The sequence below is a fragment of the Dicentrarchus labrax genome, unplaced genomic scaffold, assembly GCF_905237075.1.
Source record: "Dicentrarchus labrax unplaced genomic scaffold, dlabrax2021, whole genome shotgun sequence".
Classification (NCBI taxonomy): Eukaryota; Metazoa; Chordata; class Actinopteri; family Moronidae; genus Dicentrarchus; species Dicentrarchus labrax.
In genome coordinates this window covers 23,484,995-23,512,942 of record NW_026136711.1, presented here as the reverse complement: position 1 = coordinate 23,512,942, position 27,948 = coordinate 23,484,995, and the positions used below count along the sequence as shown (strand labels likewise).

The 27,948-nt window shown below is 40.2% G+C and overlaps 1 protein-coding gene across 3 annotated transcripts in view; it reads left to right on the top strand.

Annotated features, from left to right (window-relative positions):
* The window catches only part of megf6b (multiple EGF-like-domains 6b), a 57,647-nt gene that overhangs the window by 19,105 nt on the left and 10,594 nt on the right, over positions 1 to 27,948 (top strand). For 2 of the 3 annotated variants that reach the window (XM_051416095.1, XM_051416094.1), the window contains exons 5-20: positions 13,270 to 13,392; positions 19,925 to 20,047; positions 22,134 to 22,259; positions 23,000 to 23,122; positions 23,379 to 23,501; positions 23,617 to 23,754; positions 24,320 to 24,442; positions 24,687 to 24,809; positions 25,142 to 25,312; positions 25,908 to 26,039; positions 26,159 to 26,287; positions 26,398 to 26,526; positions 26,682 to 26,816; positions 27,196 to 27,330; positions 27,418 to 27,543; positions 27,645 to 27,776. In XM_051416095.1, coding sequence (XP_051272055.1) covers positions 13,270 to 13,392; positions 19,925 to 20,047; positions 22,134 to 22,259; positions 23,000 to 23,122; positions 23,379 to 23,501; positions 23,617 to 23,754; positions 24,320 to 24,442; positions 24,687 to 24,809; positions 25,142 to 25,312; positions 25,908 to 26,039; positions 26,159 to 26,287; positions 26,398 to 26,526; positions 26,682 to 26,816; positions 27,196 to 27,330; positions 27,418 to 27,543; positions 27,645 to 27,776 — 2,091 coding nt within the window. Of the gene's footprint in view, positions 1 to 13,269; positions 13,393 to 16,282; positions 16,542 to 19,924; positions 20,048 to 22,133; positions 22,260 to 22,999; positions 23,123 to 23,378; positions 23,502 to 23,616; positions 23,755 to 24,319; positions 24,443 to 24,686; positions 24,810 to 25,141; positions 25,313 to 25,907; positions 26,040 to 26,158; positions 26,288 to 26,397; positions 26,527 to 26,681; positions 26,817 to 27,195; positions 27,331 to 27,417; positions 27,544 to 27,644; positions 27,777 to 27,948 lie in introns of those variants that run through there. The other variant, XM_051416096.1, reaches the window with a different exon arrangement.

The following is a 27,948-nucleotide window of genomic DNA, read 5'->3' as shown; positions in this document are numbered from 1 at the left end:
GCCGAGACGTGGGTCTACCTCTCTGGCATGGAAATGGTTTAGTTTCGAAAATAACTTTTTTAGCGCAGCGCTCAGAGCGCTTCAAGTTGAAATCTGTTCAACTTTTAACACCGCTGGGCGCTCGGAAAATGAGTTTTTGAGCTCTCAGCGCTAAAAACGCGTTTGGTGGACACAAGCCCTATCTCAGACAATTCCAATCACATTTTAAAGGATATCGACTGATTATCGTTATCGCCAAAATCCCCAAAAATAACGAGACATAATTTTTTTTCCCATATCGCCCACCCCTATACAGACCACGTTATTTTCAGGCTGGTTGGTCGATATTTGTAGCTGATTGGTGGCCCTAGATGGCACCCGGTGCTTTGAACCCTTTGTAGTTTTCCAGTTTACTGTGTGTGCACATTGTGATCTTTTTATTTTTCTATAATCTTGTTTCATCGTTGAGAAATCTTTTGGTAAACCTTTTTGTTTCCAACCACTGACTCCTGCTTGCTCTGAATGCGCCCCCCGCCACCAAATACTAATGAGAGCCCGGACATCTTTGTTTGTCCACCAAGGGTTCTCTGTTGTTCCTCTTTTTGTAGGGTAGTGGTTATCCCGATTGATGCAGATGAAGTGGTGAAATAGGAGTCATTTTTGTGTGCGTTGTAGTTGTCTTTGTTTTGCTGGGCCAGTCATGATCAGCAGCCATCAACCCCTCAAAGCTGGAACGTACATTTAATATTAATAAGCAGTGCCGAAATTGAATTGGTCTCCAAAGCTGGTGGAGAAGATTGGAAATAAAACATCATAACAACAGTTATACTTATATGTATGTTTTATTAAGCCCCTGAAGTGGAAAAGGACAACTAAGGCACTACTGATTGACAGGTATAGCATCGTGATTTTTTTAATACACTTTAATAACACAATGAGATAACAAAGCAGCTGTGACCAGTTCAAATCCACTTTCACCTTTGGCAGCTTCATCATAGAAAAGATTCCAGGAATATCACACCTTTAAATGTTTTCCTGTTTTCTCTACTAAAAACTGGGAACTGTTGGCTGGGTTGAAAGACTTTGACACTCACCCATAATTCACATGATTATCTTTTATTTTGTTCAGCTACCAAGAGCTAAATATGCGAAGTAATGACTGTAAAGCCATGACATTGTAAAGCTGTGAGATGCCCAGCTGCAGCAGTTTGTCACTCATGACTGGTGTGTCCATCCTCTGCTGCGAGGCCAAAAGGTGTTGGGCATCAGGGCATTAAGTTACATAACTGTTGTATAATGATCACCACATTTATTTTATCTGCTCAAAATCTGGCTGTTATGGTTTTAGAGCATTTTTTAAGTGGGAGAGAAGAAGTTGTAAAAGTCAAATGGCTGATAATGGGATAGTAAATGTCGAGAAGGATCGCAAGAAGTCTAAATCATTCTCAGGGTTTCCCTTTTCCTCTCTGATGGGTTTAACAGGCTACAGCTGAAATGGCTGTGAACAGGTTGAAGTCTGCGTTTTAACTTTACTTGGAGAGAATTACGACGTCTTAGGCTCTAACCTTAAAAACACAAGGAGAGGGTGAAGAATTTTGGAATGAGAGCTGTTTAAACAGGGAACAAGGTCAGGTAGTGACATAATCTTTCTATTCAAAACGTTTGATGTTTTTTGTTACAACACCATCTCTCTCATCAGCCATAAATTGGAGTCTAAATGGACCATTCACAGAGTCACTGACATGTTTCTGTTTTTTGCCATTTGGAAGCTTAATCCCGTTCTTTGAGTATTGTTAGCAGCCAGCATGGCGTGACTTACAGAACAGATGAAATGAAGGAGGGCAAAGAGATGGAGCCACTGCTGGGAAAACCAGAAGCTCCTAGAAAATGTTTTCTCACACATTCCCCACCTCTTTGTCCTGAACTCCTCTGATTCTTTGTTTTATTACCTCTTTAGTTCTAGAGCAAAGCAAGGGATAAGAAAAGGGAAGTGAGGGGGTCTAAAGAAAAGAAACGGTAGATTTCTGATGTCATTGATTTTCTTTTTTTAGTTGTTGATTAATCCTTTGGTCTAAAAAATATAGATATATTCTGTTTACAATTTAAGAAAATAGGGAAAAGTTGCAAATCCTCACATTTGGAGCAAATGTTTGGCATTTTTGCTTAACAAATGTAAAAGGTGTGTACTTTTTGATCATTTGTATTGCTATGGAGTGGATCCCTGTTTCATGTTGTTTGACACACATGATACAGTCCTAAAACCAGTTTTACTATTTGGCAACTGTAAATGTAGTAATGCGCAGCAAAGGCAGGGAAGAAGACTCCAAGCTAATAAACATACATGTAAACAATACGCTATGTGTTATGTTATATTATTAAAAAACAAACATTTTATAAGGATGGAAATGCATTCAACAAATTTGTCAATCTTCAGATACAGGCTCATCAAACATTGTTGTCGATGAAACCTGCTACAAGGAGTTTTTAACTGGTTTATGCATTTTTAATGCTTAACCAGGTCAGATTTTTCCGGGTTCCCCTTGAAATCAGTTAAACAAGGTGATGAAAACACTACCACCTTTTTGTAAGGAGCCACCAAAATAAACAAAAATGTTCCTTGTTGCTACTTTAATTTTTCATTGGTTGACTTATCAATAAAAAATTAGTAAATTACTAATCATTGTAACATTACTTCTGTCAAAAATTGGTGAAGGGAAATCTGTCCTTGAAAAGAAAACAAAAAAAAAAAACAAGGGCCTGGAATCTTGAGTCATTCCTTCCTCTCCCCATGTCTACTGTCCCATTCTACAACGCTGAGATATACAGGCTAAACCATGAAAGAGAGAGCAGCCCTTTTCCTGTGAAGTCAAGAAAAAAAGGCATCTCTAATGAGAGGGAGTGCGTTGCAGTCAGGGTGGGGTACATCCTTGCCCACCTACCCGCCATTGCATCCTGTGCAGCACCCTAATCTCCCGTAATTGTGCCGAGTCTGGCTCCCACCCTGTCTCATTAGGCTCTTTACAGCATTCCCGATGAAAGGTCGCTCCTGGTCACACTGGGGGCAAGGGCATCAAGTTTGTGTAAATTGGCAGTGACAAGAGTTTGCAAAATACAATTAGAGGAAAAATCAGCGTGGACTGATCCCTTCATCTGCAAGTGTTGCCCTGGTTCTCCCTCCTTTTTATTCCACTGTAACTTCCATATCTTCTTCTAATTTGACTAAATCTGCCTGCGCTGCCTTTGTTCCTTCTTATCAGCTACTTGTGTATTCCAATGAGCCAAACACTTCACTTCTAATCTCTGTTTTCCCTCCACCTGCAGCATTATCTCCTTTGTTGTGCATTATCTCCATATGGAAGCCTCTCAGCCTTGGGGGATGTTCACGCTGCTCTCTTTCAGTGCACTGCCACTATCTTTCTGATGTTTTTTGAGGTGTGAAAAGCAAATGCTAATCTGAGAGAAATGTAAAGAGACAGGGTCAGTCGACTTTCACATGCCATGACGTTTTCTTTTTTCTTATTTTTTTAATCAGACCAAAGGATAAAACTGAGCCAAATTCCAGAAATGAAATTTAGTCTTATCTCAGTAGTACAGTACGGCTTTACTGGCATTCTTGAGCTAAAGGCACATTACATTAACACTATATAAGTAATTGATCATTTATAGCAGTTTGATTAGGCAGAAAAGACTCTGGTCTTCAAAGGAGCTCACAAAGAGTCTGAACAGCAACAAGGATCGTACTTTGGAAACTAATCCTAACCCTAACATTTAATAAACACATACATGGACAATAAATTAGGGATGCACGGTATGTTTTTTTTGTTTTCATCTGACAGGATTACAGATAATTTAATATTTTTGTATTTTTAAAAGAGGTTCATAACCTGTAGCTTTTAAAGGCAAAGATGGATGATTTAATATTTCGTAGCCGTTTTATAACCAAATTTATCGAAGATCACATTTATTAACCTAAAAACAACAGTTCTGACTCTTGTCAAGTGAAAAAATTATTCTTATGCCGTCATTTTGCATAAGAATTCAAAATAAATTATTATCATGGACTGATAATTTATTGGTTGTAATTTAGTTATTGATATAAATCACAATGATATACATTTCTCATAATCAGCCAATAATTTATCTGCCCGGATAATTATCGTGCATTCCTACAATAAATCTAAAACAGCAATTCCAAAAATGTAGGACGTTAGGTTGGGGTGGTGGAGGAAGCTGCTGCAGCAAATGGTGTCGGCATGAGAGTAGCAGTGGAGCTAGAAGTATCAGGTTGTAAAGGTGGCTGAGTACACGTGCATGAATATGAGGGATGTCCTGATCCTGAAGTTTGTTTGTTTTTTTAGCCCCAATACTACTATTTTAATATTTTGTGTATGCTGATATTGAGTTTGATACGGAACTTACCAACCTGCATGTCAGAACTGTGCTGTAAATTGTGCCTGTCATAGTAGTGATACTGATCCATGCAAGCAAAACTTATAAATGTATAAATAAAGTATATATAAATAATATTCTCCATTCATACTGTATGTTAACGGATTCAGTCATTCCCAAACTGGGGGTCTGGACCCCGTAAAGTGGTCCTAAAATGAATCTGAGAAGTCATAAAATGAGGAAAAAAGGGGAAAAAAACAACATTCTCTTCATAAAATAGTTTATTTTTTGATGAATTTATATATATATATATATATATATATATATATATATATATGTATATATATTTTCCTTATATTTCAATTAAACAATCTGATATCTCTCCTTGCTTGAAAAGCTCACACCTTGTAGACATATATAACATCTGATGACTTACATCATTCAGCATTATTCTGGAAAGTGTTTAGTGTGTGCTTTCTGGTGGACTCACCTAATCATTATCAAAGAGAACAGATCTAGTCTTTGGATATCTGTTTTTTTGCTGCCTCATCTACATGGAGCTCCCATGTTGTCAGTCTGCCTCCATTTGTGCCACGCTGAATTAGATGTAGCCAGGGGGGTTGAGCATTTGACTGCTGTTCCTTTCAACTTTTGAACAACTGTGAAATCATGTAGTGTCACACTTTAGCATGTGAAGCAATAATCAGAGCCTCAATGTTTATTCCCCCGTACACCTTGAGCATGACAGTCTGTCATGTATCTGCCACCTTTTGCCCTGTAGGTAAATGGCTTTGAGCTACTTTCTGTCCACTAAGGCCCTGCACATACCACAGCAGCATATCTCACACATGCGACAGGGAGAGAGAGACAGGCTGGAAAACCACAACAAGTCATTTTTGGATTTATGCTGACCTCCGTATGTTGTCCCAGGCATTCAAACCTCCGGGTCAAAGCTGGAAAAGACGGGTCCTAACAGGTAGAGCACAGATTGAGCACACGCAAAAGGTCAGAGGGCAATCCCCTGAGGTCCACGAGATATTTGTTCCTCCTGTTCGTCTGTGTAGATCATAAAATTTTATTCTGGAGACATGGAGACATATTTTCATGCAGCTGGCCTACTTTCTTTTTGTGTTGCAGCCTGTAACTTGTACTGACATTAAAAGTGAGTGACAGATGTCAGAAACTTTTGGTTATCTACAGGTTTTTGAAGGGACACACTGATTACAGTCAAAACAGGGATGTGAAAATACTGGGCTCGTCTCCACCAGCATACAACACTCAGATTTACAGTTTGAGGTCTATGTCTGCTAATGGCACTGCCTTGTGACTCTTACTGAGGTGATTTGGGCCGCCTGTGTCTGGGAATGAGTTAAGATTGTTGCATTCAGCTGTAGTGAAGAAGGAAGAAAAAAAAAAGAAAGCTTACAGGAGGCAGAAGCAGCTGGGCCTTAAGAATGTGGTATCCAATAACACATAAACTTACATGAGTACCTACACTCAAATGTGTGCCCATGAAATGCACACACTTGCACGCTTACCTTGCTGTGCGGTGAATTGGATCATCAAAACAGGGATTAGAGGAGTTTAGGACTCAGTAGAGCAGAATGTTCACAAAACAAACTCAGAAACAGGATTTTAGTGTCTTTGATGTCGCACATAAATCTCTTGTGGTCAAACATGCACAAGTAATAAAACATAAGGCTCAGTGGCGTGGGTAATAAGCTGTACACAGACTACTGAGTCGCTTGATTTGATATTTTTACCCAAGAGTCAAACAGCCTCTCAGTGCTTCTCTCAGCACAACAGTCTGCTGCTTGTCTGTGGTTTCTTGTCAACACATGCCTTGGGAAGAAGAAGTGTATAAAAACAAAATACAACTGTCTAAATAGGCAGATAAGCAGAGCATTTCTGCATTTTCACATGAGAAATGTTCAGTTGAAGGAATGCAACCACCATGACTGACTTGTGCTGATACACCTGTCAACAAAGCAGAAACACCCTAAGATTAACATATACTGCAGTTTTACCAAGATCTGCATAAGACATGCTAATTTTCTTATAACTCAGAAACATGCTTAAACAACAGTGAAAAATGCCTATTACAATATCCTAGAGCCCAGTGTTACATCATCAAATGTTGTATGCTGTTAAGTCTGTAAGTGTGTGTCTGTGCAAAGCACATTAGCACACGGTTTAATCTTCTTCTTCTTCCGTGTGTTTTTTTCACTGTGTATCTAGTTGCCAGCACATACACCAAAAAATCATAATGTGCGGCTTGATCAGGAGAGGCGTGCTATGACTTATGTTAGCGATTTGCCAAACCGTTTTCGCAAAAATTGCCAAAACTTTGGCCCTTATTATATGCTTATGGATGGGATGTTCAGAGCTTAAATTTACTATAATGTAAGACCAAGAAAATCAACTAATTCCCACATTTGGAACCCTCGAATGTTTGGAATTTTTGCTTGAAAAATATTTTAAAATGATTTAAATAGCTGATTAGTTTCTGTTAAATGACTCGTTTGATTGACTAATCATTGCAGCTTTACATAGGAACTAACATCTTGTGATGACTTTATATTTCCAGAGAGAAGTTGGAGTGTGTTTTGTTGCCTTTAGTACAGTTTTTGTGTGTTTAGAATCATTAGAGGTACAGCAGCTTAAAACGGTTCAGCTTTGGCTTCAACACTGAGACGTGTGGTTGCCTCCTGATTGCGAAGTCTAAAAAAAAAAGGAAATGGAAGCGGTTTTCAGTGCCAGTACTGTAATACTCCTTCACTCGATGGTGAGACTTTTTACTCTAAACTTGAGACAGATTGTTAATGACTTCATGGAAACATTAGAGGTTTGCATCAGTTGATACACACCATAGAGGTCTGTGCGTGGTTTGTGCTTTGTCATTAAGGAGGACATTTTTTAAACTTCTGGTTTCAGGAAAGCCACACCACGTCCAAATGATAGTGCCACTTTGCAAGTCAGCTGCCATGCTGGCCACAATTACAGGGCTTCAGGAGGAAACGTGTACCCAAAACTGGCACTAAGAATGCATCAAATAGGATTAGGTGGTGGAAGCTATGTGATGCTTAATGCAGCATACATTGTTTTTTGCTGTAAATCAGTGCGGTGAACCAGAGCGAAATATGTTTTACCAAAATGGGCACTTTGACAATTTAAGTGTGGTCTTCTTTGACTTTGAATTATTATATTGTGGCAGCTGTGTTTTAGTTACATGATGAATGGGATCCGAGCAGGATCACATAGTGTCCACTTAATAAACATCCAGCAGCAACATCTGGGCTATTATTGATGTAGCAGGAGATTAACAGCAGGGGGCAATGTTGAACTTGAGCTGATGCCTTGCAGAGGAAAAGGAAAGAAAGACATACCCCCTGTTTTTATAATTTTTCATAAAACTGTGGCCTATTTAAGGGTTTAATCTGTTGTGTGTCATCTGATGTTTGCTCATCTGAAGATCTGAAGGACCAGTATTATCAATTTCATTCATCTTACATGAAAGCTTTGCCTCCTGAAATAGTGTGCACTGTTGCGTTCATACATTCTAAATTGTATTTATTTACACATCCATTTAGACCTGAAGCATACAACTAATACCCAAAATGTAATTGTTTGCCTCATCTGATTACACCTGGCATGTAAAGTGAGCAGGCTTCTTTATCTCTGCTCATCTGCCTGTAGTCTGCCTGTAAATGTTTCATTGCACAGAGACAGTAGTCTGGCAGAAAAGTATTCTAGGGAAACCTTATAGCTAATGTAGACACAATGACCCGAACTGCAGACGTAATGTTTGGATAAAACATTTGAAATGCATCTTTGTGGTTCTCATGATATTTGACTCCAGGAGAATTTCTATGTCAAATCCATATGGAGTTATAGGGCCCATAAAATAACTTTAATAATAACTTTTGTGAGCATGGGTGAGCATATTTCACCAGTTCATCGGTTTCGTTTGAGCTCCTGCCAGGCAGTCTTGTGGCACTGTAGTAAAAGAAAACATGTCATGTACAGTCGTGTAGCACCTTTCAACAACAAGGCAATTTAAAGTGCTGTACATAGGGCAAAAAGGGCATTGAGACAAGATATATAAAGAACACAAGGAAATATTAAAAGAAGCACATAAATGGGATTTATAGTAAAATTAAATAGAAGATAAAAGTAAAAATATACGGATCAAACAGAATTAAAATTACAGTGTAGTTCAAGATATGAATGAATAGACACAAATTTAAGAAGTAAAAAAAAACGCTGTGGTAAACACAAAAGTCGACCAGTCTAGCTGACTCTTGAAAAAACATTTTAAGGGTCGGTTGTACTGGAGGTCAAAGGTGAGGATGAGTTTCCTGTGAAAGAGTCTGAAGTAAATTATCAGTTCCAGCTCATAGACGGAGGGTTTGTTAGTCAGACAAGATGTTGTCATGAACCGTCCTGCTGCCACATGTGCAGGTCAGTCACAGAGAAATCCTCGTCTGATTGAAACCTCTGACTCAAATATATCTCACGGAACCTCGAGCCAATCCCCGTCTTTATAGCACCTGGTAAATGAAAGCAGCTGTGAGGACCGCAGGGAATGCAACCAGGAATGAACACCAGCAAAGCACATTATTACACCAGCAGGCTTTTAGATCAGGGTCCTAAAAGGAAACAGGTTAGGCTATCCTCGGCACCACCCCCCCCACCCCCGATCCTCGATGAATGCTGCAATTTTCCGGCCCATGACCCCCAGAGATAATATCAGAGGTCTGGTGGTTTTTGTTGGATCCCCTCGTGGTCTACCGAGACGTTAGCCCAGTCCTCCAGGGAGCAGTGGCTGTCGTCCTTATCGCAGGAAGTCACACAATACAGCAGAGGAATGTAAACTCAGAGCTTTGCTGCAGCTGAACTTGCAGAAACACAATCGAAAGTTTTACTGAAGTATTTTTTTGTTTTTAATTCTTTACCTGATTGCTTGGGAACAGAGTGTCCACTGCAGGGAAATGCATGTTTTTTACCCATTTTACAGATGCGTTTTTGTTTTATATTTCACTTACAAGAAGACATAACAGCACTGAGCAATTTGGCAATCACTCATAACTTAATCTGAGGTTTGTTTCATAGAACAATGCACAGAAACTCCACCTTCATAAATGCATGAGTGAGACAGAATATTAGAAACATATTCTGCAGTAAGCCACTCAGATCCTTTTATGATCAGTTTAGTACGTAGATGACTGCCTAAACTACAGTAACACCCAGTAAATGTATGGCACACACATCTGTAATCTTTAAGTCTTTCAAATGTCAGAAAATAGTGAACAATGCCCCTTACTAGTTCCTTGATGGGAATTGTTCACTGTTGTTCTGACATTTTATAGACTTAAAGATTAAAAGAATAGTTTGACATTTTGGGAAATAATCTAGCTGTTTCCCCACCCTTTCCAGTATTTATGCTAAGCTGTGCGAACCGGCTGATGACAGTAGCTTCATGGGAGTTGTATTAATGTTCTCATATAACCTTCAGCTAGAAAGCAAATAAGTCTATACAGGTGAAGATGGACTGGAAAAGGGGGCTCTACCCTCTACCAGGTGAGCTACAGTCCACCCCCATATTAGAGTAATTAATGAAAATAATCATTAGCTGCAGTCCTATTGTATACATTATTACATACATATTTCACAAAGATTTAGATTGAAACAGGATGCTTTAACTGGACTGCACAGATGTTTGTAATGAACCGCTCACTCTGTGTATAAGGTATCATTGATAACATCTCATAAAGGAATCCTCATGTTGGTTGTCCTAATGTTTGTGTACCACTTAATACTGTTCCAAATGAACATCCACCACATCTTGTGCGATTCTCCCTGCATGTGTTTGACCCTGAACTTTGGCCTTTGACCCTGACCTGGGGCAGAAGTTGGACTACAGACACACCACTATGGTTCAGGTATCTGATCTCTTTTTGGAAAACGTGCACACCGACCACCCGCCCAGAGGCTCAGGTCAAGGAGAAAAAAAATCTTGGTGATGTTATGTTCACGGGAAAGGGGGCTTATCTTTTGTTAAGTTATGTATTCTCATCAAGCATATTATTTACATTAGATTTAAGTATATCATCCCATGTGTTTGATATACTCCCATATTGTAAGAATTACGACCAGCCTGTTTTGTTAAGAACCTGTATTATAAGACATACGCCCTGCTGTGGTTTTTTTTTTGTTTTTGTTTGGGCACTTTACGTCACTTCGGGACACTTTACGTTTGGTAGCAGTGTGGGAGCGGTGCACTGTGTGACTTTTCATGAAGCCATGGCTACTGATGTTCTTCTCGCGGTGCTGTGAAGAAGAGAGTAAAGTAAAAGCAACATGTGAGACAGTTTCTTCTGTGTAACCCTTCCTCATCATGGCTGAAGAAGCTGAAAGCGCAACATCTTTAAACACCCTTCTTTTTTAAAGGAGGCTATAGCTCTTGTTTCGCCCCTTTACATGTGTCTAATCACGCTGCCGGAGGTTCAGCTTGGTGACGGATTGATGGATGGGTGAGGGTGATGTAAAATGAAATGCCCCCTAGAGTTGGGTTAAGGTGCAGCCCTCTGCTCCAACCCCCAGACTCACTTGTGGCTTCAGAGGTCATTGAGTTTAACATTCAGAGAAAATATTTTTATGGCTGGGAATGTTTCTGTTTTGAAATGAGCTTACACTAGTACAAACAGTAGTGTAGAATAGCGATATAGTGATTTAGAGAAGGTTCCATGTTGCAACCACATATTAACAATAATCTGGTTCATCTCTCTTTTTTTGTTTTTTGGCAGAGTTTTGGAACAATTTATTGATTTCCAATGTGGTCCTCATTGCAAAATAGCATCAACAATGTAATGTAATATAACAATAGTAATACAACACAAACATCCTAAAAGTACATAACAAAGGTTCATTTCCATATTAAAAACATAAAGTCTGTGCTTGGTTTCCCTCTAATGAGTTTCTTCTGCCCTCTAAACATGACTTTGGTTAGACTTAATACCTGATTGCGGGGGAAAAAAAGAAATCCTGTCCTTTCTAAAAGCACGCTACTTTATCGATCCGCTGTAGACATTCAGTTTCCTCCGCTGCCTTAAGTTATTCTCTTCCTGACCTGTGGCGGTTCAACATTCCTGCGTGCTTATTGTGCAGAAAGACTCGGAGAATGATGAGCGTGACACTGACCCTGGGCAGACCCCTGCTCAAGCTGCCACACAGGTGTGTGGCCTTAGGGAGGGAAAAGGGAGAGATAGACATCCTCACACACACACTCAACACAAACACACACAGGATCAGTCAGGGCCTTTAATCCTGCCCTTGACTTCAGGTTGCATTCTGCACATTCACATTCACATTCACTCGATTTCAGTGTGATTTTCATCAAACCGGCTGTTATTACCGTACTTATTTTGCAAGTTAAATGAACTGTACTAAAAGGCAGACACTCTCTCTCACCCTAGGACCCAGACTCATTAAATCAAGCTCTTTTGATGTTGTGCCCAAATAAAAATCAGTGAGCATCCCAAATAGATCTTTAGCTGCAATTTATCTAGTCTTGCTAAAAAGCACTGGAGTAGTAAATTGATTAGGAATCATGTTTAATACTATAATAAAATTTTATTCTTGATGTTAAAGGTAACATTTCATTACATATTGTATGCTGTTTAGGTTTTATGACAGTTTTAAACACTTGGCAATAGAAAGAGTGCTGTGTTGTTGGTGTGACCATTTCCAGATGTTGTAAACCGAGAGAGAAATCGTTTAATTGGCTGGTTAAACGCTGGCATCGCAATATACCGAAATTTGCTTGAGGGCGGAAAATGTTCTATAAAGCAATTTTCTTTGCATTCATGCTCTTCCTCTTTACAGTAACTCTCCTCTTTTATGGACATGGAGAAAGTTTACAAGCTGATTAGTGCCAAGTGAATGCTCCCTCCTAATTTTCTCCATGGCGTTCAGTTTTCAGTCCAAGATTCCTTCTGCTGGCATGGCAAATGAAACAGCCCAATGTCATCAAGTCTAAAAATATGCCGTGAGCATAATCTCTCTTGACAAACCCCCATATGAACAAAATCTAGCATTTAATGCAGGCAATGTGGAGCTGTGTCCTGAAACGGCAGTGTAAAAGTGAACACATTTCTCCTTTAAATTTTGAATGTCTCCTCATTAGGCAGAAGCTCAGATTATGGTATATGCTGAACTGTCAGCACCTGTATCCGATCAGGGTCATTATGCGTAGTTTGGGAACTGCAGGGAAAGATTTTATCGGGTTTAGTTGATGACAGCTTTGGCAGGATATTTTGCTGATGGAAATGAAATAGAAAAACTGTGACTTCTTGTGGGTGTTTTGGAAGGTTCTGCATCAGTGACAAACACTAGTCCAGTTTCATGTTGGAGGAAGTTTACAGGTTAGAGGCGATTTGGACAGCATGTCACCGCTGCATATTTCCCTTTGTCCCACTCAATTTATTATTTGATATATTATCATCCCGTTTTGGATGTGTTATGTACTTTTCCTTTTTCATTTTCCTTGAAGTCTGCACTGAGGAGACAAGTTTAAGGATGGAAACCGCGCACAAAGTTTCCCGTTGTAATTCTCTTAAATTTCCAGGCACTTGAGCACTTTCCACACTTTAAGAAGCTGGATCCAAATTTATTCACGGAAAACATTTGAAACTTAATCAGACTGACGTGAAAAGAAAGGCACATTTTTTTCTTAATCTTTGCTGCTTTAAAAAGCTCAATGTTGTTTTCACCAAAACACTAAGCTTTTAAAACATGTTTGACTGTTTTACCGCAGCATTTCTTTGTTCTTGTCCAGTTTCTGCTTTTGGTTGTGGTTTTAATGACTGCAGGATTAACTTTGTCATTGTTTTTCCCCATCAGATGTGAATGAATGTGAGGAGACCAATGGAGGCTGTGAGGCTCTCTGCTGTAACACCATTGGAAGCTTCTACTGCAGGTGTCCTCCTGGACTGAAACTGAACGAGGATGGCAAAACCTGTCAAGGTAAGCCCTCTACTATATTCTAGGAATGGTTAATAATGGTCAGTCAGTCCGTCCACCACTTTGGTCCAGACTATATTTTAACAATTAGAGGATATATTTACCTTGAACTTTTATTCAGACATTCATGCTTCCCAGAGGATGAATCTCAACAATTTTGGTGATGTTCTGACTTTTAGATGATCTTTTTGCTCAGACAATCATGTTTTCCTGTAAAACTAAGGGAATTCCCAGAGCCACCAGCACAGCTGTAGATTCTTAGTCTTGTTTTAACAGCTTATACATAATCGGATGACCCGTTGAGGGGCTTATTTCGTATATAGTGAGCCCTCCTAATGCTCAACTTACAATAATAAAGATTTGTGTCTTTACTTCACTGAGCATCCATTACTTTATTCTGTCATTCAGTCTTTTTGCCTGTGTTCATGTTGACATTTCTGGAGTTTTGTTTTCATTTTTTATTTGTGGCTCAGTGCACGTAGATTCTGCAACCAGTAAACATATAATTTTGACTCAAGCGAACCACAGGATCAGATCTTTTTAAGTTGTACACTGTAGATGATGAAACAATTTCTTGACTCAGACTATCTGTGGAAGAAAATGCAGCTACCAGTCCGTCCCGTGGCCCCGCATCTGTGAACCACAGCTCACCAGAACTGAGCTTCTTCCCAATATTTTCCCATGAGATTTCTTTTTGCGGCATCATAGTTTGATGTTTCTGATTCTGATTAGGAAATCTCTGCGAGTGGTTGGTTTAATCAGAAAAATGTTTCCTCTGTGCATCAGCCAAGACTAGAGGAGAGATGCTGGAGTGAGTGCTCTACAGTATGTCTGCTGCAGGAACCAGTAAGAGATCTGATCCAGGTCACGGTTATTAGCAGAGTTGATGGGAAACGTTGTCACAGCTGGATTTCATAGCTTCTCTGCCCTCCACCACTGGTGTATATTGGAGGAAGACGGCTACCCACAGCATTAATGTCGTAATTTTCTGTAATTGGCAGTAGTATTAACAGAGGTAAAAGAAGCTGGATGAATGTTTTGGATGTTGAAGTTAGCGCTGCATGTGTGGCGCTGCGTCTGCAGAAAGTGATCAAGTTACCCTGTGCGTGACGGCCTGTAGGTGGGAGGGCTGCGGACTCAGACCCTGCATCACTCCACATGAGAGACAAGATCCATTCATTTAGCTGTTAAGAGTAAATGGTTCTGGGGAGCTGGATCGTGCAAAACCACATTAATACTTTTGGGGAATCCTGTCCTTGGCTTCATGCTATAATTTTTTTTTAATGAAAGACATCTGCTACGGGATGTTAATATGCCAATACTGCTGGCATGGACAGAAACGAACAAATGCATCTTTTGTTCAGAGCTAAACAAAATCCTGAATTTACAATTTAATCCCTTGTGGAGGGTTCCCTAGATTTAAGCTCCTGGGCAAATTCCATTTTATTTATGTATTTTACTTTTCTTTTCTTTTTTGGGGGGGGGGAATAAGCAGCACTGATCAAAGTGGAAGAGTGTAGCGCAGTGCAGCAGTATCAACATTTTAGCCGTCATGCCAAATTAACTTTACTGCTCAGACCAATACGAGCATGGAGATGGGAGTAATGGTCTTTCAGTGTTTGGCACCTGTCTTAATAGTGAGCTCGAGCAGTGTGTGAGTAACGTCTTCCAAAATCAACAGGTTTTCTATTCTCGTGTTAACTCTGAAAGCGGGACATTTCCCGTATAGATTTTAAGAAAAACATCTTGCTGTTGCTAGGTTTTTCTCCTGAATTTTCATGGTATTTTATTTAGAGATTTTTACTCTGGCAACGGTATCATACAGGTACGGCTCTGAGCCTGTCATCTGTCTTTCATGCAGGCTGCTTTCCTCTTCACCTGGCTGGCATCATTGTCCACATGATTCCGAAGTATGCATTTTATGTGCAGTGTGTGTAGAGCTGTGAATATGTTGGCGTGTGGTGGTATCTGTATCAGTTTTCTGCTGGTCTGTCTGAGCTTGAGTACTCAGATGCTTGTGGCTTGATGTAATGACTGCACAGGTGTATGTTACAGAAACTTTAAGGTTGCATTATTAAGAAGAAAAGTCGTAATAAGTGAAGCTCATAGTTACTGTATTCTGCTGAGGTTTTTTTCTTTGTTAAAGTCAATGAAGTGACGCTGACCATGAACATGCTTTGCTCTTCATAAGCTCTATAAACTGCTATCGTGGTCCTGCTGCTGTGTTTGTGTGTATGCATTGGCAACAGATGAGAGAACATGGCGCTTAGCTCCTGAATAGCCGATTTCACAGCAAGGCTCATTCCTTTCTCAGATGTTTGGATTAAAAATACTGAATTTGACTTCTGGCACTTATCAAATTTGGCTTTCCTTTGGTGGCAGTTTCTTTATACATGTCAATATCAAAAGAAAAATATAGACAGCACATCCTTTAGCCTGTTCACATTCTTGATTCTTCAACACCCGAGTGATGTGAACTCATAAATCTCTCTTTTTATATCACATAATATTCTTTGAAGAGACAGTAAAATATGGTGGCTCAGGAGTAAAATGTAGTAAATCATTGCGGGAACAATCATCAGCCACTGTTGGCTGGTAAAATGCAGAATTATTTATTTGCTGTTCATGCAGTGCTGGATGTACCTTTTTAGTGTAAGAGAGAGTTTAGAGCTGGGGGTGAGAGGGAAGTGTGGGGGGAATTGTGGTGGGGGAGAGAAAGAGGAGAGAGAGGAGGGTCTTCAATGTGATGGACATTTAGTTTTAGGAGATGGGAGGGTAAAAGAGAGAGGGAGAGAAAAATCAGGAGGCAGAGTGAATTAGAAGTAGTTACCATGTTACATCAGACCAGGATTCAGCACTTAGAGAACTGCTCATTGATTAACATTTTTCATAGCTTATGTGCTTAACAAAAGTAATGTTTCAAGTGTTTAATTTTTTACTGTAAAATTTTGAACACATTTTAAGGCTTTACTTTTAACTTTTGGCCATGGCTACATCATCAGGATGTTGGATGTTTTGTTTTGTGTTTATTGAAGTGATGGCATGTCTGACATCGGCCGCAAACTATCCTCAAAGTTACTATAGAAGGATTTGCTATAGACCAAACTGTTACCATGGATACCATGGCCATAACCTTGGCTACCTGGCAGCAGGTAAGTGATAGTTTCACAGCCGAAATGTAGATGAAACTTTGGTGGCAGTGATTTAATTCTTCCACTCCGGGTCCATCCCCAAGAGCAATAGTTTGTAAAAATGTATTTATTTATTCAAACGCTGAAGTGACTAACACTGTCATTTTATTTTACAATAAATAGATTTTAGCCTTTAAAGTGCTTTTTTTAAACCTGTTTTAAAATAAATTATTTTTGGTCGCACATGACTTATTAATCATAATATAATAAATCAAATTATAATTTTTTATGTGCTGTACAGCTGCACTTAATGGATGAGTAGGGAGTTTTTTACAGTAGTCATTTAGAAGTATTTATTTGTGCCTCTGTGCAGCCAGATCGTGCCTCAGCCAGTCTGACTGATAATGTGTCTGCTGTATGCGCTGTCTGGCACTGCCCAGATAACTTTGTCTGTGATCAGAATAGGGGAGGATAGCTTTTATCAACAAAGATTAGAGCACATGAAAACATGAACTATGAATCATGAGACACTTTGTAATGCTAACACAAAGAGGGCTAGAAACCAGATACACATATTATGTCAATATTATCATGATTGAAAATGTATTTTCATGTTCAGCAGTGCTCGGAGATAAATGCACAAGATGAAACATGTTTTACATTTATTATGGCCATAATGCTGATAATCCCTCTGATCTGCTGGGTTACTTAGATGTCATTCTTGGAGATAAATAATTTATCATCTGCACAAAATAAACAAATCAACTTTTCGGAAACGGACCAAAATAGTTTTTCCATGAAGACGACACCGGTGGCTGCAGGCAGAGAATTAATGTGGCTTCTGTAAAAGCCAACAGTTGCTGAGGCTTTGGCTCTCATCTCGGGGTGGGGATCATGTTCTGGAGGCTGGAGGGGATTCACTAAGTGTGAGCTGCAGTCGGCGGAGGAACAGCAGCTCCACAGCGCTGGACCCATTTCATGAAAAACCAAACCAAAGGACGGCATGCAGCATGGATGGAAAAACGAAAAGGACGGCTCCTGCCAGCTTTCCTGGACAAAGTGGAGCTGAAGTTTGGCAGCAAAGAAATGAGGAAGAGGAAAGTTTAGAAGCTCATTTCTGCCCCAAACACTATATTTGAAGATGTCGTGGGATATTGGGAGTAGATGGGTTCAGCTGAAGGATATTTCTATAATTTAGCTGTCTTGGACAGGTTTCACTGGAACCATTAGGCGAGTAGATATAAGTCCCCTAATACTCATACACTGCATTTTTGCTCTCATTCTAATCCTGTCCTTGTTTTATTATGAAGAGTAGAATCATGTATAATATTTACCACTAAAAATGTCTTATTTACAACACTGTGCTTCTTCCATCATGTTCTATAATGTCAGGGTGATATATTTTGGGTCTTTTTAAAGACCTGATTTATGGACAAATCCCAGGTCATATACTGTTTGTGTGTACTTATGTGTACAGCGGGAACCTGAAGACAGTGATGTGGTATACTGTGTATACTGTGCACAGTGAGGCTCAGATGCAGATTGCCCAACCACACAGCGTGACACAAGCACTATGGAGGCCAAATTCTCTCCCTATGTTACAGAGACTCTGAGGTTCATAATATTTTGACCATTGGTAACGAGAAATGCCTCCTTAAAGCTGCGTTAACCACTATTTTTATATTATCAATGGCTCAAAAGAATATGTGTGATGTTGTTTCAGCCTCTTTTAGCTCAATGTTTGGGTTTTCTTCCCTGCAACCTTGCTCTTTTGCTTCACTTTCATGTCTCTCATCAGTCTCATTTCCAGCAGCAGCAGGTTGGTGTGTTTTTTAGCAAAAAAAGCTCTGATAAACAGGTTTAATTCTCTGCCCGACAATGGCAAAAATGCAAATATAATAATAAAGGTCACAAAACAGCAGCTACTAAAAGGTAACTTTGCAGGTATAGTTCTTGCAAGTATAAACAATATCTTGACACCGTTTGGCACAGTTACTGTTTCTCAGTTTGGCCATTAAAAAGGAGCTATATAGTAGCATCATGATGGTTCATCAGTCATTATCACGTCATTATGTTATATGGGCCATTTAAACTCTTAATTTTCCCCTATCCGGCATTTCTTTGGACCGTGAGAGGAAACTGAGAGGCAGGATATAAAGGCGACTGTATATATGTGTTTATATGCGAATTATTCTTCCACTAAAGAACACTGTCTATTTATTGTTTTTGGGGGGAGGAGTTTTACAATGTGATGAATGTTGAGCAATTATTTAATGGGGTTATTTATACTGAACTGTTTAATGCGTTGTTTACAACACAAAATGTGTGGTCTGTGGTGGGACAGACAGTGTTTCAAGAGTTTGTAATAAACAACACCAAAAATAAAAAATATACAAATAATAGATTATTATCACTATTACTCAAATAGTTTATAAAACCAGCTCCTTTTCACAGGAATTTATCTGAATTCTTAAAATAGTTTCTTGCTGGAAATAGCTGCCTGGATACAGGACTGTACTGGTCAACACATTTCTCAACCAGACATTCAACTTGGCGCTGACTAACAGTCTTTTATGACGTGTTAGCAGTTTTTACAGACCTCATACAGCAGCCAAAAGACATTCACACTCACCATTTTAATGTGTCACGTCACTGGTTTCATTCAGCAACATTTCCAGTAAAGCAAACAGGTAACTTATCACTGGCCTGGAGGTGAGGTGGGTTCGACTTCATCTCCTAATTTTCCTGATGATGATGATGGTGGCAGACGGGCTTTGAGCTGAAGTCCAAACAGAGCAGGCCATCATAAATCAGCTGAGATCTCACAGGGGGTCTGCTGTGGAACTCAGAAAACAATTTATTAGTCTTTGAGCCCCTAAAATAAGAAATATTTAGGGAAACGACTTGTTTAATTTGAACTCTGGTCACACGGTGAGGCAGCCATGTTTCGCTCACCATCGCTTTCTCAGACGAAGAACCCTCTTTTTTTCTACTCGCTATTTGTTTATAATCTCAACGCTCGGCTGAGAGGAATGTGCATGTTTTGCCTCTTCTGATTTAAGTTTCCATATGTTTGCTGCACCCAAGGGACGTCGGCAAGATGCAAAGGAATTTAAATTAGATTTTAAATGTTCAGTAGTTGTTACCACATGGGGGATTTGTTTGTTTGAGCTGAGATGCACTTGTAGAATACTTTCCCTTCTCATCCATCATCTCCTTTCTACTTGGAGTACATCTTCATCCTAAAACCTGCATTAAATCCCTCTCTCAGCGTGGCAGCTCATCTGGACTTTATTCATGTGACCACTTTTTTTTTTCATAATGAGAGGATTTAGTCAAATTGCACTCATTCCTCTCCCGTCTCTCTGCTTCTGTGTGTCTCTTTTCTCCCGCCTTCCCTACAGATATTGATGAGTGCCAGGTTCATAATGGAGGCTGCCAGCACAGATGTATTAACACCAGGGGCTCCTACTACTGTGAATGCCACCCAGGTTCTCGCTTGCATGTGGATGGCCGCACCTGCCTCGGTAAGGATCATTATAGCTAAACCTTTGTTAGTATACTGTGACTAATGTTACAATCACAGCACTGTGATGTTCATCTTATTAAGGACATGCAAGTGATACAAAAATGTTTAGATGGATAACATCAATTAAAATAATGAACTACAACATTATTTGTGGACCTCCATTTAAACCAATTAGAAATAGAGTATGAATGTCTCCAAAGTTTCCATTCATATGGCGCCACTTGTTCAAAACTCACATAAACAACGAAACGCTGTTTTGAAAGAACTAGTCTGCTGAAAGTCTTTACTTTAAGTCTTTAATCCAAGTATTTTTTTAGCCATTATTTCATTGAAGTTCAGCCACATATGCTTTTTGACATGGGCACTTAATCATGTAAACCACATTCATGATGTTGCAGTAGATGACCCCTTTTGATTCTGACAAAAAGGCTATTGTGAGATGATTCGAATAACATTTGCTGTAAAGCCACACGGAGTGCAGTTTTTAATTCCCTTCAGAGGATAACTTGTAGAAAGCTGTTTCTGAAGCAGTTTTCAGTGAGTAAACAAAGTCCAACTGACATGTCCTGCTTGTACTAAGGCTGCAACTAATCTGCAGATTTCATTAGTGATTATTGATTGCCATATAGCATATTAAACAATGACTTGTCAGCAAGTCATTGTTTAAAAATGTCATCATCACTATTTCCTGTCATTTAATTGTTTGTTTTGTTTAACAATAGTCCAAAGGCCAAATATACTCAATTCATGATCACAAAGTAAATATAATCCTGGCGCTCTTAAGCTCTGCGGTGTTTACGCAGTACCTGTATGTTGTTTCTGTCACACCAGATACATTTGATTGGGGTTCTTCAGAAATAGCTGATAGAGAAAAGAGTATAAACCTGGCACCGGTTTCTGCAGTCAGGAATGTATACAGAGTGTCCTGACATTTAGAGTGGAAATCATTGTGTGTTTCTTGGCTTTGCGAAAGCCGTTTCATTGTCTTATAGAGCAGACACTGTAGCTGGGACCCAACTGTCCCTGAGAGACCCTTGTGTGACAGCTGTTGCATGAAGAAATGACTGATTGCACTAATAATCATAGTGCACATCTGGACTGACTCCCAGGTGAAGCTTATCTGTGAGGCTGCATATCTGTCTCCTGACAGTCGTGTTAAGATTGTCCAGAGACAAGCAGCAAAATGTGTCCACGTTCACAAATGGAATACGTTCTGAAATCTTGCTTTTCATGTAGCAAGTGAATAAAAGGGTTTTTTGTTTATTTAGTTTTTTCATTTTTGCACTTTGCACAGCATGACCACATACACACTGGATAAAAGACAACACATATATCAATACAGAGTCATAGGGAGAAAAAAAAAGAGCAGATGTCCTTAAATCAATTCAATCTCAGCTCAGCTCGTCTTATCCAGCTCTTGATCTGCCAGCAGAGGTCAAATGTATCCCACACACTTAGCGTGTGGCTGAATAATATTTGAGCTGGAAAGCACTCTGTGGTTTGACATGTACTTGTGATGGATGAATCTTGACTCCAGCCTTCGTGTATGAAAAACAATGTCTTTGAGAGCGCCGGGCTGTTCGGCCTCTACCTGTTGTTTTCTCTGAAGGGATCCAGGCTGTCTACTGGGGGTTTTCATCTGTTGCTACAAAGAAGAGAAACATAGATGGGGGAAGATGATTGAGCTGGCTCTGCTCTCGGTCTCATCAGCAGATGAGCGTTGTCCACCACAGAAGTCCTGCCATTCAAATCTCTCTGTGATTTTTGGCCCTTTTATGGGGAAGGTTCTCTCGTGGCTTAGAGAATAGCAATTCTCTGAGGTATTCTCTGAGTGTTTTGTAGGAATGTCAGTACAGCGGTCACGACCTCTCTGATATTCCTGTAGGTACGACACTCTGACTTATCATTCGACTGGAAAGACTAACATGAAAACATGAAAGTTAGGATTTATGGACATTTTCTTTGCAAACATGATGCCTGATTATCTCATCCCTTATGACTGCCTCTCTTTATGTCCCTTCATGTAAGTTTCTCTGGTCTTTCATCGTGTCACTAAGTTTTCCTTTTTTTTTTTGCCTTTTTAGCTGTCCATTCGTGTGCCATCAGCAATGGAGGATGCGAACACTACTGTGTGCAGCAGTCTGCCGCTCATTTTCGCTGTCGCTGCAAACCCAATTACTTGCTGGCCGAGGATGGCAAGCATTGTAAACGTGAGTGCCCAAACTCCTGTGTAATGCAACACTAAATACATCTCAGCACACATGGCACAAGATAGATAGGAGGAATAATAAATGGATGGTTGACTTTGGAAAGAGTGCCAACAAAACTGAGTACTTTTGGAAGATTATGAAGGTGTGATTCTAAAGATTAAATCATATTAAAAACACATTGCCTGCATCACTTGCCAGTTGTAATCATCTGACAGGAAGTCTGTGGCTGGGGCTGGAGCAGAATTTACTGTCATTCATGGGATGAGTCCTTAAATTGGAGTGAATCACAGCATCTCCTTCATTGTCTTCTTCTAAATTAGTATTTTGATGTCCTTGCTTCTTTTAATCTCTCAGATCTGTGCGCCTGCACAGATGAGTACGACTCTCTGGGGGCGGGAAATTATACATATATGTATTTTAAATTACTGTCTTTGAGATGCTTTTACTTCGTAATTGTCGGCTGTGAACAGCTTCCTCTAATTTTTGTAGAGCTGACTGCTCTCATCCCAGATGCCGGACAGGCTTACACAAGTCAAACACACACACAACTATGCAGAGAGAACAGTAAAGAGATGGGGTGTGGGTGCAGGGTGGCAGTGTGGATTTAAATCTCTCCACATGCTCTGCATTAAAATGTCAGATTTTCTTTACAGTTTTCTCCCCTACTGCGCCAGAAGTTTTCCACGCTTGACTGACAACACTGGATTTATGTTTATAAGTATGTGCTTTTTGCATTGCAGTGCAGAATCCCTGTGCAGATCACAATGGAGGCTGTATGCATGAGTGCAGGGTTGATGGTGGCAAAGCTCACTGCGACTGTAAAGCTGGTTACATCCTTGCTGAAGATGGTAAAACCTGTGAAGGTAAATTCACCAGTAACAATAATAGTGTCATTATATTAATATAGCTTAGAGTTAATCAAGTGTTGAGCCACATTTAACAGTTGCGCTGGACCTTTTGATTATATCACACAGTCACCTTCCTCAGTGGAAATTTGAACGTCTACATATCCATGTCAACTAAGCACAGATCATGTGGAAATATGGAAAGCTGCAGAAATTGATTTGTTTTGTGAGAAGCACATGTATGAGAATGTTTTTTTGAATATTTTTGTCCCAGATATCGATGAGTGTGAGACAGAAATGGCCAACTGTGCTCACGGCTGCCACAACACACTGGGCTCTTACGCCTGTGTGTGTAATGCTGCCTATGAACTCGGATCTGATGGAAAACAGTGTTACAGTCAGTTTAAACTCTCTTAATATTTTTACATGCATATGAAACTTTATATTTATTTGGTAAAAGATACTTCCGCCCTTTAATTAACACACATGATCTCACTGTGAACTTGCAAAAGGAATTGAGATGGAGATCGTGAACAGCTGCGAGAACAACAATGGCGGCTGCTCGCACCACTGTCAACATTCAACTAGTGGGCCTGTTTGCTCCTGTAACCGTGGTTACAGACTGGACGACGACCTTAATACCTGTGTTGGTAAGAGACTGTAGTGCACTTTTACTTAAAAAACAGACGTATAATAACAAATTCGAAGGCATACCTCTTACTGAATTTGTAAATTCTCTAAATTGGCATTTATAACTAGTTCTGATTAGGGTTATGAAGGCCATCTTCATTTTGGATTTCGGTCCAAGTTGGTAAAATACCACTATTTGTGGTATTTGCTAGAAAACTAAAGAAACATGAGACTCCTCTGTGCCACTGAAGTGCATTAAAATGACAAAATATATACAAATATTTTGCGACCTTTGGGTCTGTAGGACTAATTTATATGGGCAAAATGCTATTTTGGTTAGGCTGTTGGAGAAACTCTTCTCTTGAGTTTTTGGCCTTTAAAATACAGGAATGAGCATGCACTGATTCAAGGTGAGTTTGTAGGAAAAAACTGCACTTGTGAAGAACGTGCAACTTTGACCTTAATTGGCTGTTAAACATATACAATTTACATTGTCTCATAAAAAAAGTTTGTGTCAGTGAGCAGGGAAGCATATCACTACAGTTGGTTCATAATTTTTGTTTTCCCACTTGTTGTGTTTGGCAGACGTGGATGAGTGTGGAGAGCAGAGCTCCTGCTGTGAGCAGGACTGTACCAACTACCCCGGAGGTTATGAATGCTACTGCTCAGCAGGATACAGACTCAACTCAGACGGATGTAGCTGTGACGGTATGTTTAACCCATAGTCAAAATGTAGAACGCACTCATACTTTTATGAGACTGAATATTTAAGTCTGTTGAATTTGGGATAGTTCCAGTTTGACTCTGAAGCCGTCAACACAAACACTGTTGTCTTTGTTTTAGTTTAAAGTGTAAAGTGAGAGCTGTTTAGTAACATTACTTTGGCTTGTCTCAACTTCTCCTCTTGATGCAGCAAAAGTGTTTGAGTCTGTGTTGTGTCTGTGTTGTTTAGATGTAGATGAGTGTCTGGCTGTTAATGGCGGTTGTGATCACACATGCCAGAACAGCGCTGGTTCCTTTCAGTGTTTCTGCCGCCGGGGTTTCCGTCTGGACGAGGACCGGCAATCCTGCATTCGTGAGTATCAGCAATCATGTTAAAAAGAGGGGGGGAGTGGGAATCACACCAAAAACATGTCACCGGAAAAAACGCAAAAACATCCTGTGTACTCAGTCTTTCAGTCTAGATTGTGATCAGGTTTTATGGAAAATAGATATTGCAGTTTGAGATGTTGATGAAGTGTTGAAACATGAGAAATTAGGTATTTTGTCCTTTATTTTGAACTTCCTTATTTCAACATTTGAGATAAAATATTATCTCAAATGTTGTTTGTCTAAACAAAATTGTCGATTTTAAGACACAAAACTAAATGACACACATTGTCTTTCTTTCTGTCTATCTACCTGCAGCACTAGAAGATGCAGTTGAGGCCCTGTCAAGTGGAGGCGCCATCGAGTTGCCTCTCATTCGCCCCCAGCTCACCTTGATGCAGGACTACAACCAACCCCTGGAGCGCTATGACGATTATGAAGACGATGAGGGGGAGCTGAGGGCCGAGAGCAACCTGGCAGAGAAATTTGGTGAGCCCCCCCTCCCAAAACCGTTAACCACTCATTATCATTAAAAGGAACCTGTATCTGATTACCTGAGTTTGACTCCCGGGAGGTGAAGCTGCCTGACAGACTCATTTACTGCAGGCAGGAATAGACCACACGTGGGGGTTAATTACTGTGCTTCATGCTCCCAGACTGTTACATACTGTAACACCACAGCTCCTCTGGCAGGAATGCTGAGGCTTATGTCCTGGCAGCTAAACAGAGCCTGTAACAGGAAGTCAAACTTGGACTCTTCTGACAACAACTATCAAATGTTACTTAACTGAAAGTTGACAAGAGTAAATGCAAAACTAATTTTGAATTTTTTTTTGACCTCACAAATATTCACCTGGGATCAAAACGTTGTATGTCAAATACATTTGTGGTTTGGAGTGTGTAGGGATGACTTTCAGCTGTGTGTGATATGTCTGTAACTAACTACGCTTCTTCTAACTTCACTGAAAGTTGTATGTCAACACATTCATAACCTAAATATTAACTATCATGACTGCAAAGTCCTAGATGTGGCGTTTAAGATCAGTGCGAGCTGGAGTCTCACTCATTACGCTGTTCCTTCCAGTGTGTTTGGATGACACTTTTGGCAACGACTGCAGTTTGACGTGTGACGACTGTTCTAACGGAGGAAAATGTAATCCATGGAAAAGTGGCTGCGACTGCCCCGATGGATGGATAGGCATCGTCTGCAACCAGAGTGAGATTCCTGACGTACAAATACGTACAGTGATGACAGTATACACATACGCATTAGATTATAAAGATCACTCTTGACAATTTAGCAGTGATCAACCATTTTATTTTTCAATTTCACAGCATGCTCCGAGGGATCGTTTGGTAAAAACTGCTCCTTCCCATGTAAGTGTAAAAATGGTGCCAGCTGTGATCCTGTAACTGGGAGCTGCCGATGTCCGCCTGGGGTCAGTGGAGACTTGTGCCAGGATGGTGAGTTGTCTCCCGTTTACTTCGTATTTGTTCTTCAAGTTTCAGTGAAAACCCTCCCGTCACAGCATGATCTCAGTGTCTTGAGTTGTTGAGTTGTTTCCTGTGTGCAGGCTGTCCGAAGGGCTTCTACGGGAAGCAGTGCAATAAGAAGTGTAATTGTGCCAATAATGGGCGCTGCCACCGGACGTACGGAGCCTGTCTGTGTGATCCTGGACTCTACGGACGCTTCTGCCACCTCCGTAAGTCTCACTGCCCTAACAGTACCAGACCAATGGGGCTCTAGATTATAAACGCTCTTATTTAATTTTAAACTCGTATCATATTTCTTTCTGTTCCCAATCCTGGTGTGAAATCACCCCCCCTCAATCTCCTGTGTCTCTTCTTTCTCCTTCAGCGTGTCCTAAGTGGACTTTTGGCCCAGGCTGCTCTGAGGAGTGTCAGTGTGTCCAGCAGAACACTCTGGAGTGTCACCGTCGCCATGGCACATGTGTCTGTAAATCTGGTTACCGGGGTAACACCTGCAAGGAAGGTGAGCATACTGTCACAATGCTCTGCTCATCAGAATATCTTGTTTACATTTACTGTAGGTTGTGTTGTGCTCTAAGGTGTTATTACTGTGCAGTATGTATCACAGATTATGTATTTTATTATAACCCCTTAGTACACCTGCAGACGGACAAAAAAAAGAAAATACAGTTTGTCACAGTTGTGAATTAATGTCCACGCGTTCTCAGATATGTGTCAGTGTATGATTGAAAAAAATTTACTTCTGATATGAGTAAAGGTATCTCCAAATAAATATACAGAGTCAGTCGAGTACCAAATATCCTCTAAATAAAGACAGAAAACCATAAAGAAAATCATTTATTAAAATGGGGAGGGTGACAAGTGCTCTGTTCTGTCTCTAGAATGCAACCCAGGTACTTACGGAACCGGCTGTGAGAAGAAGTGTGCCTGTCCATCAGGAGTGTCATGTGATCATGTGACGGGAGAGTGCCAACGGAAGTGCTCTCCTGGTCGTCACGGAGAGAACTGTGATCAGGGTAGGTGGTCCTCGTGCTTTTAAGGCTCCTTTGTCTTCAGTTTTTGTCCTCCCGTGTTGAGACAAAATCCTGTGTGTCCTGTGTCAGACTGTCCAGAGGGAAGGTTTGGACCGGGCTGCATACATCCTTGTAACTGCACCGGCGCCCCATGTGACAAAGTAACAGGACAATGCCAGTGTCCAGCAGGGACGTCAGGAAAGCACTGTGAAAACTGTGAGTGTACACGGATGTTTTTTTTTTAACAGCTGAGTGCAAAATAACTGCACAGATTTTACATGATAATGATAAAATGTGAATATAAATCTTTTTTACAGTATGTCCGGAGGGTTTCTGGGGTCCTGGCTGCACAGAAACCTGCCCAGTTTGTGAGAACGGAGGAGTGTGTGATAAACACAACGGGTCGTGTAACTGTCGTCCGGGGTTCATGGGCAGATTCTGCCAGAACTGTGAGTACCGGCACTGTGTGCATTTTTTGTTTCTATGGCAACATGCATTAAACACCCAACCAGCTGAGGAGGATGGCAGCACTGTGGAATATTAAAATTGTGCAGTGGTGCAGTTTGGACAAGAAATAAAACAACATGTCAGAAGATGGAGGAGTAGTTTTCCTCCGAGGTC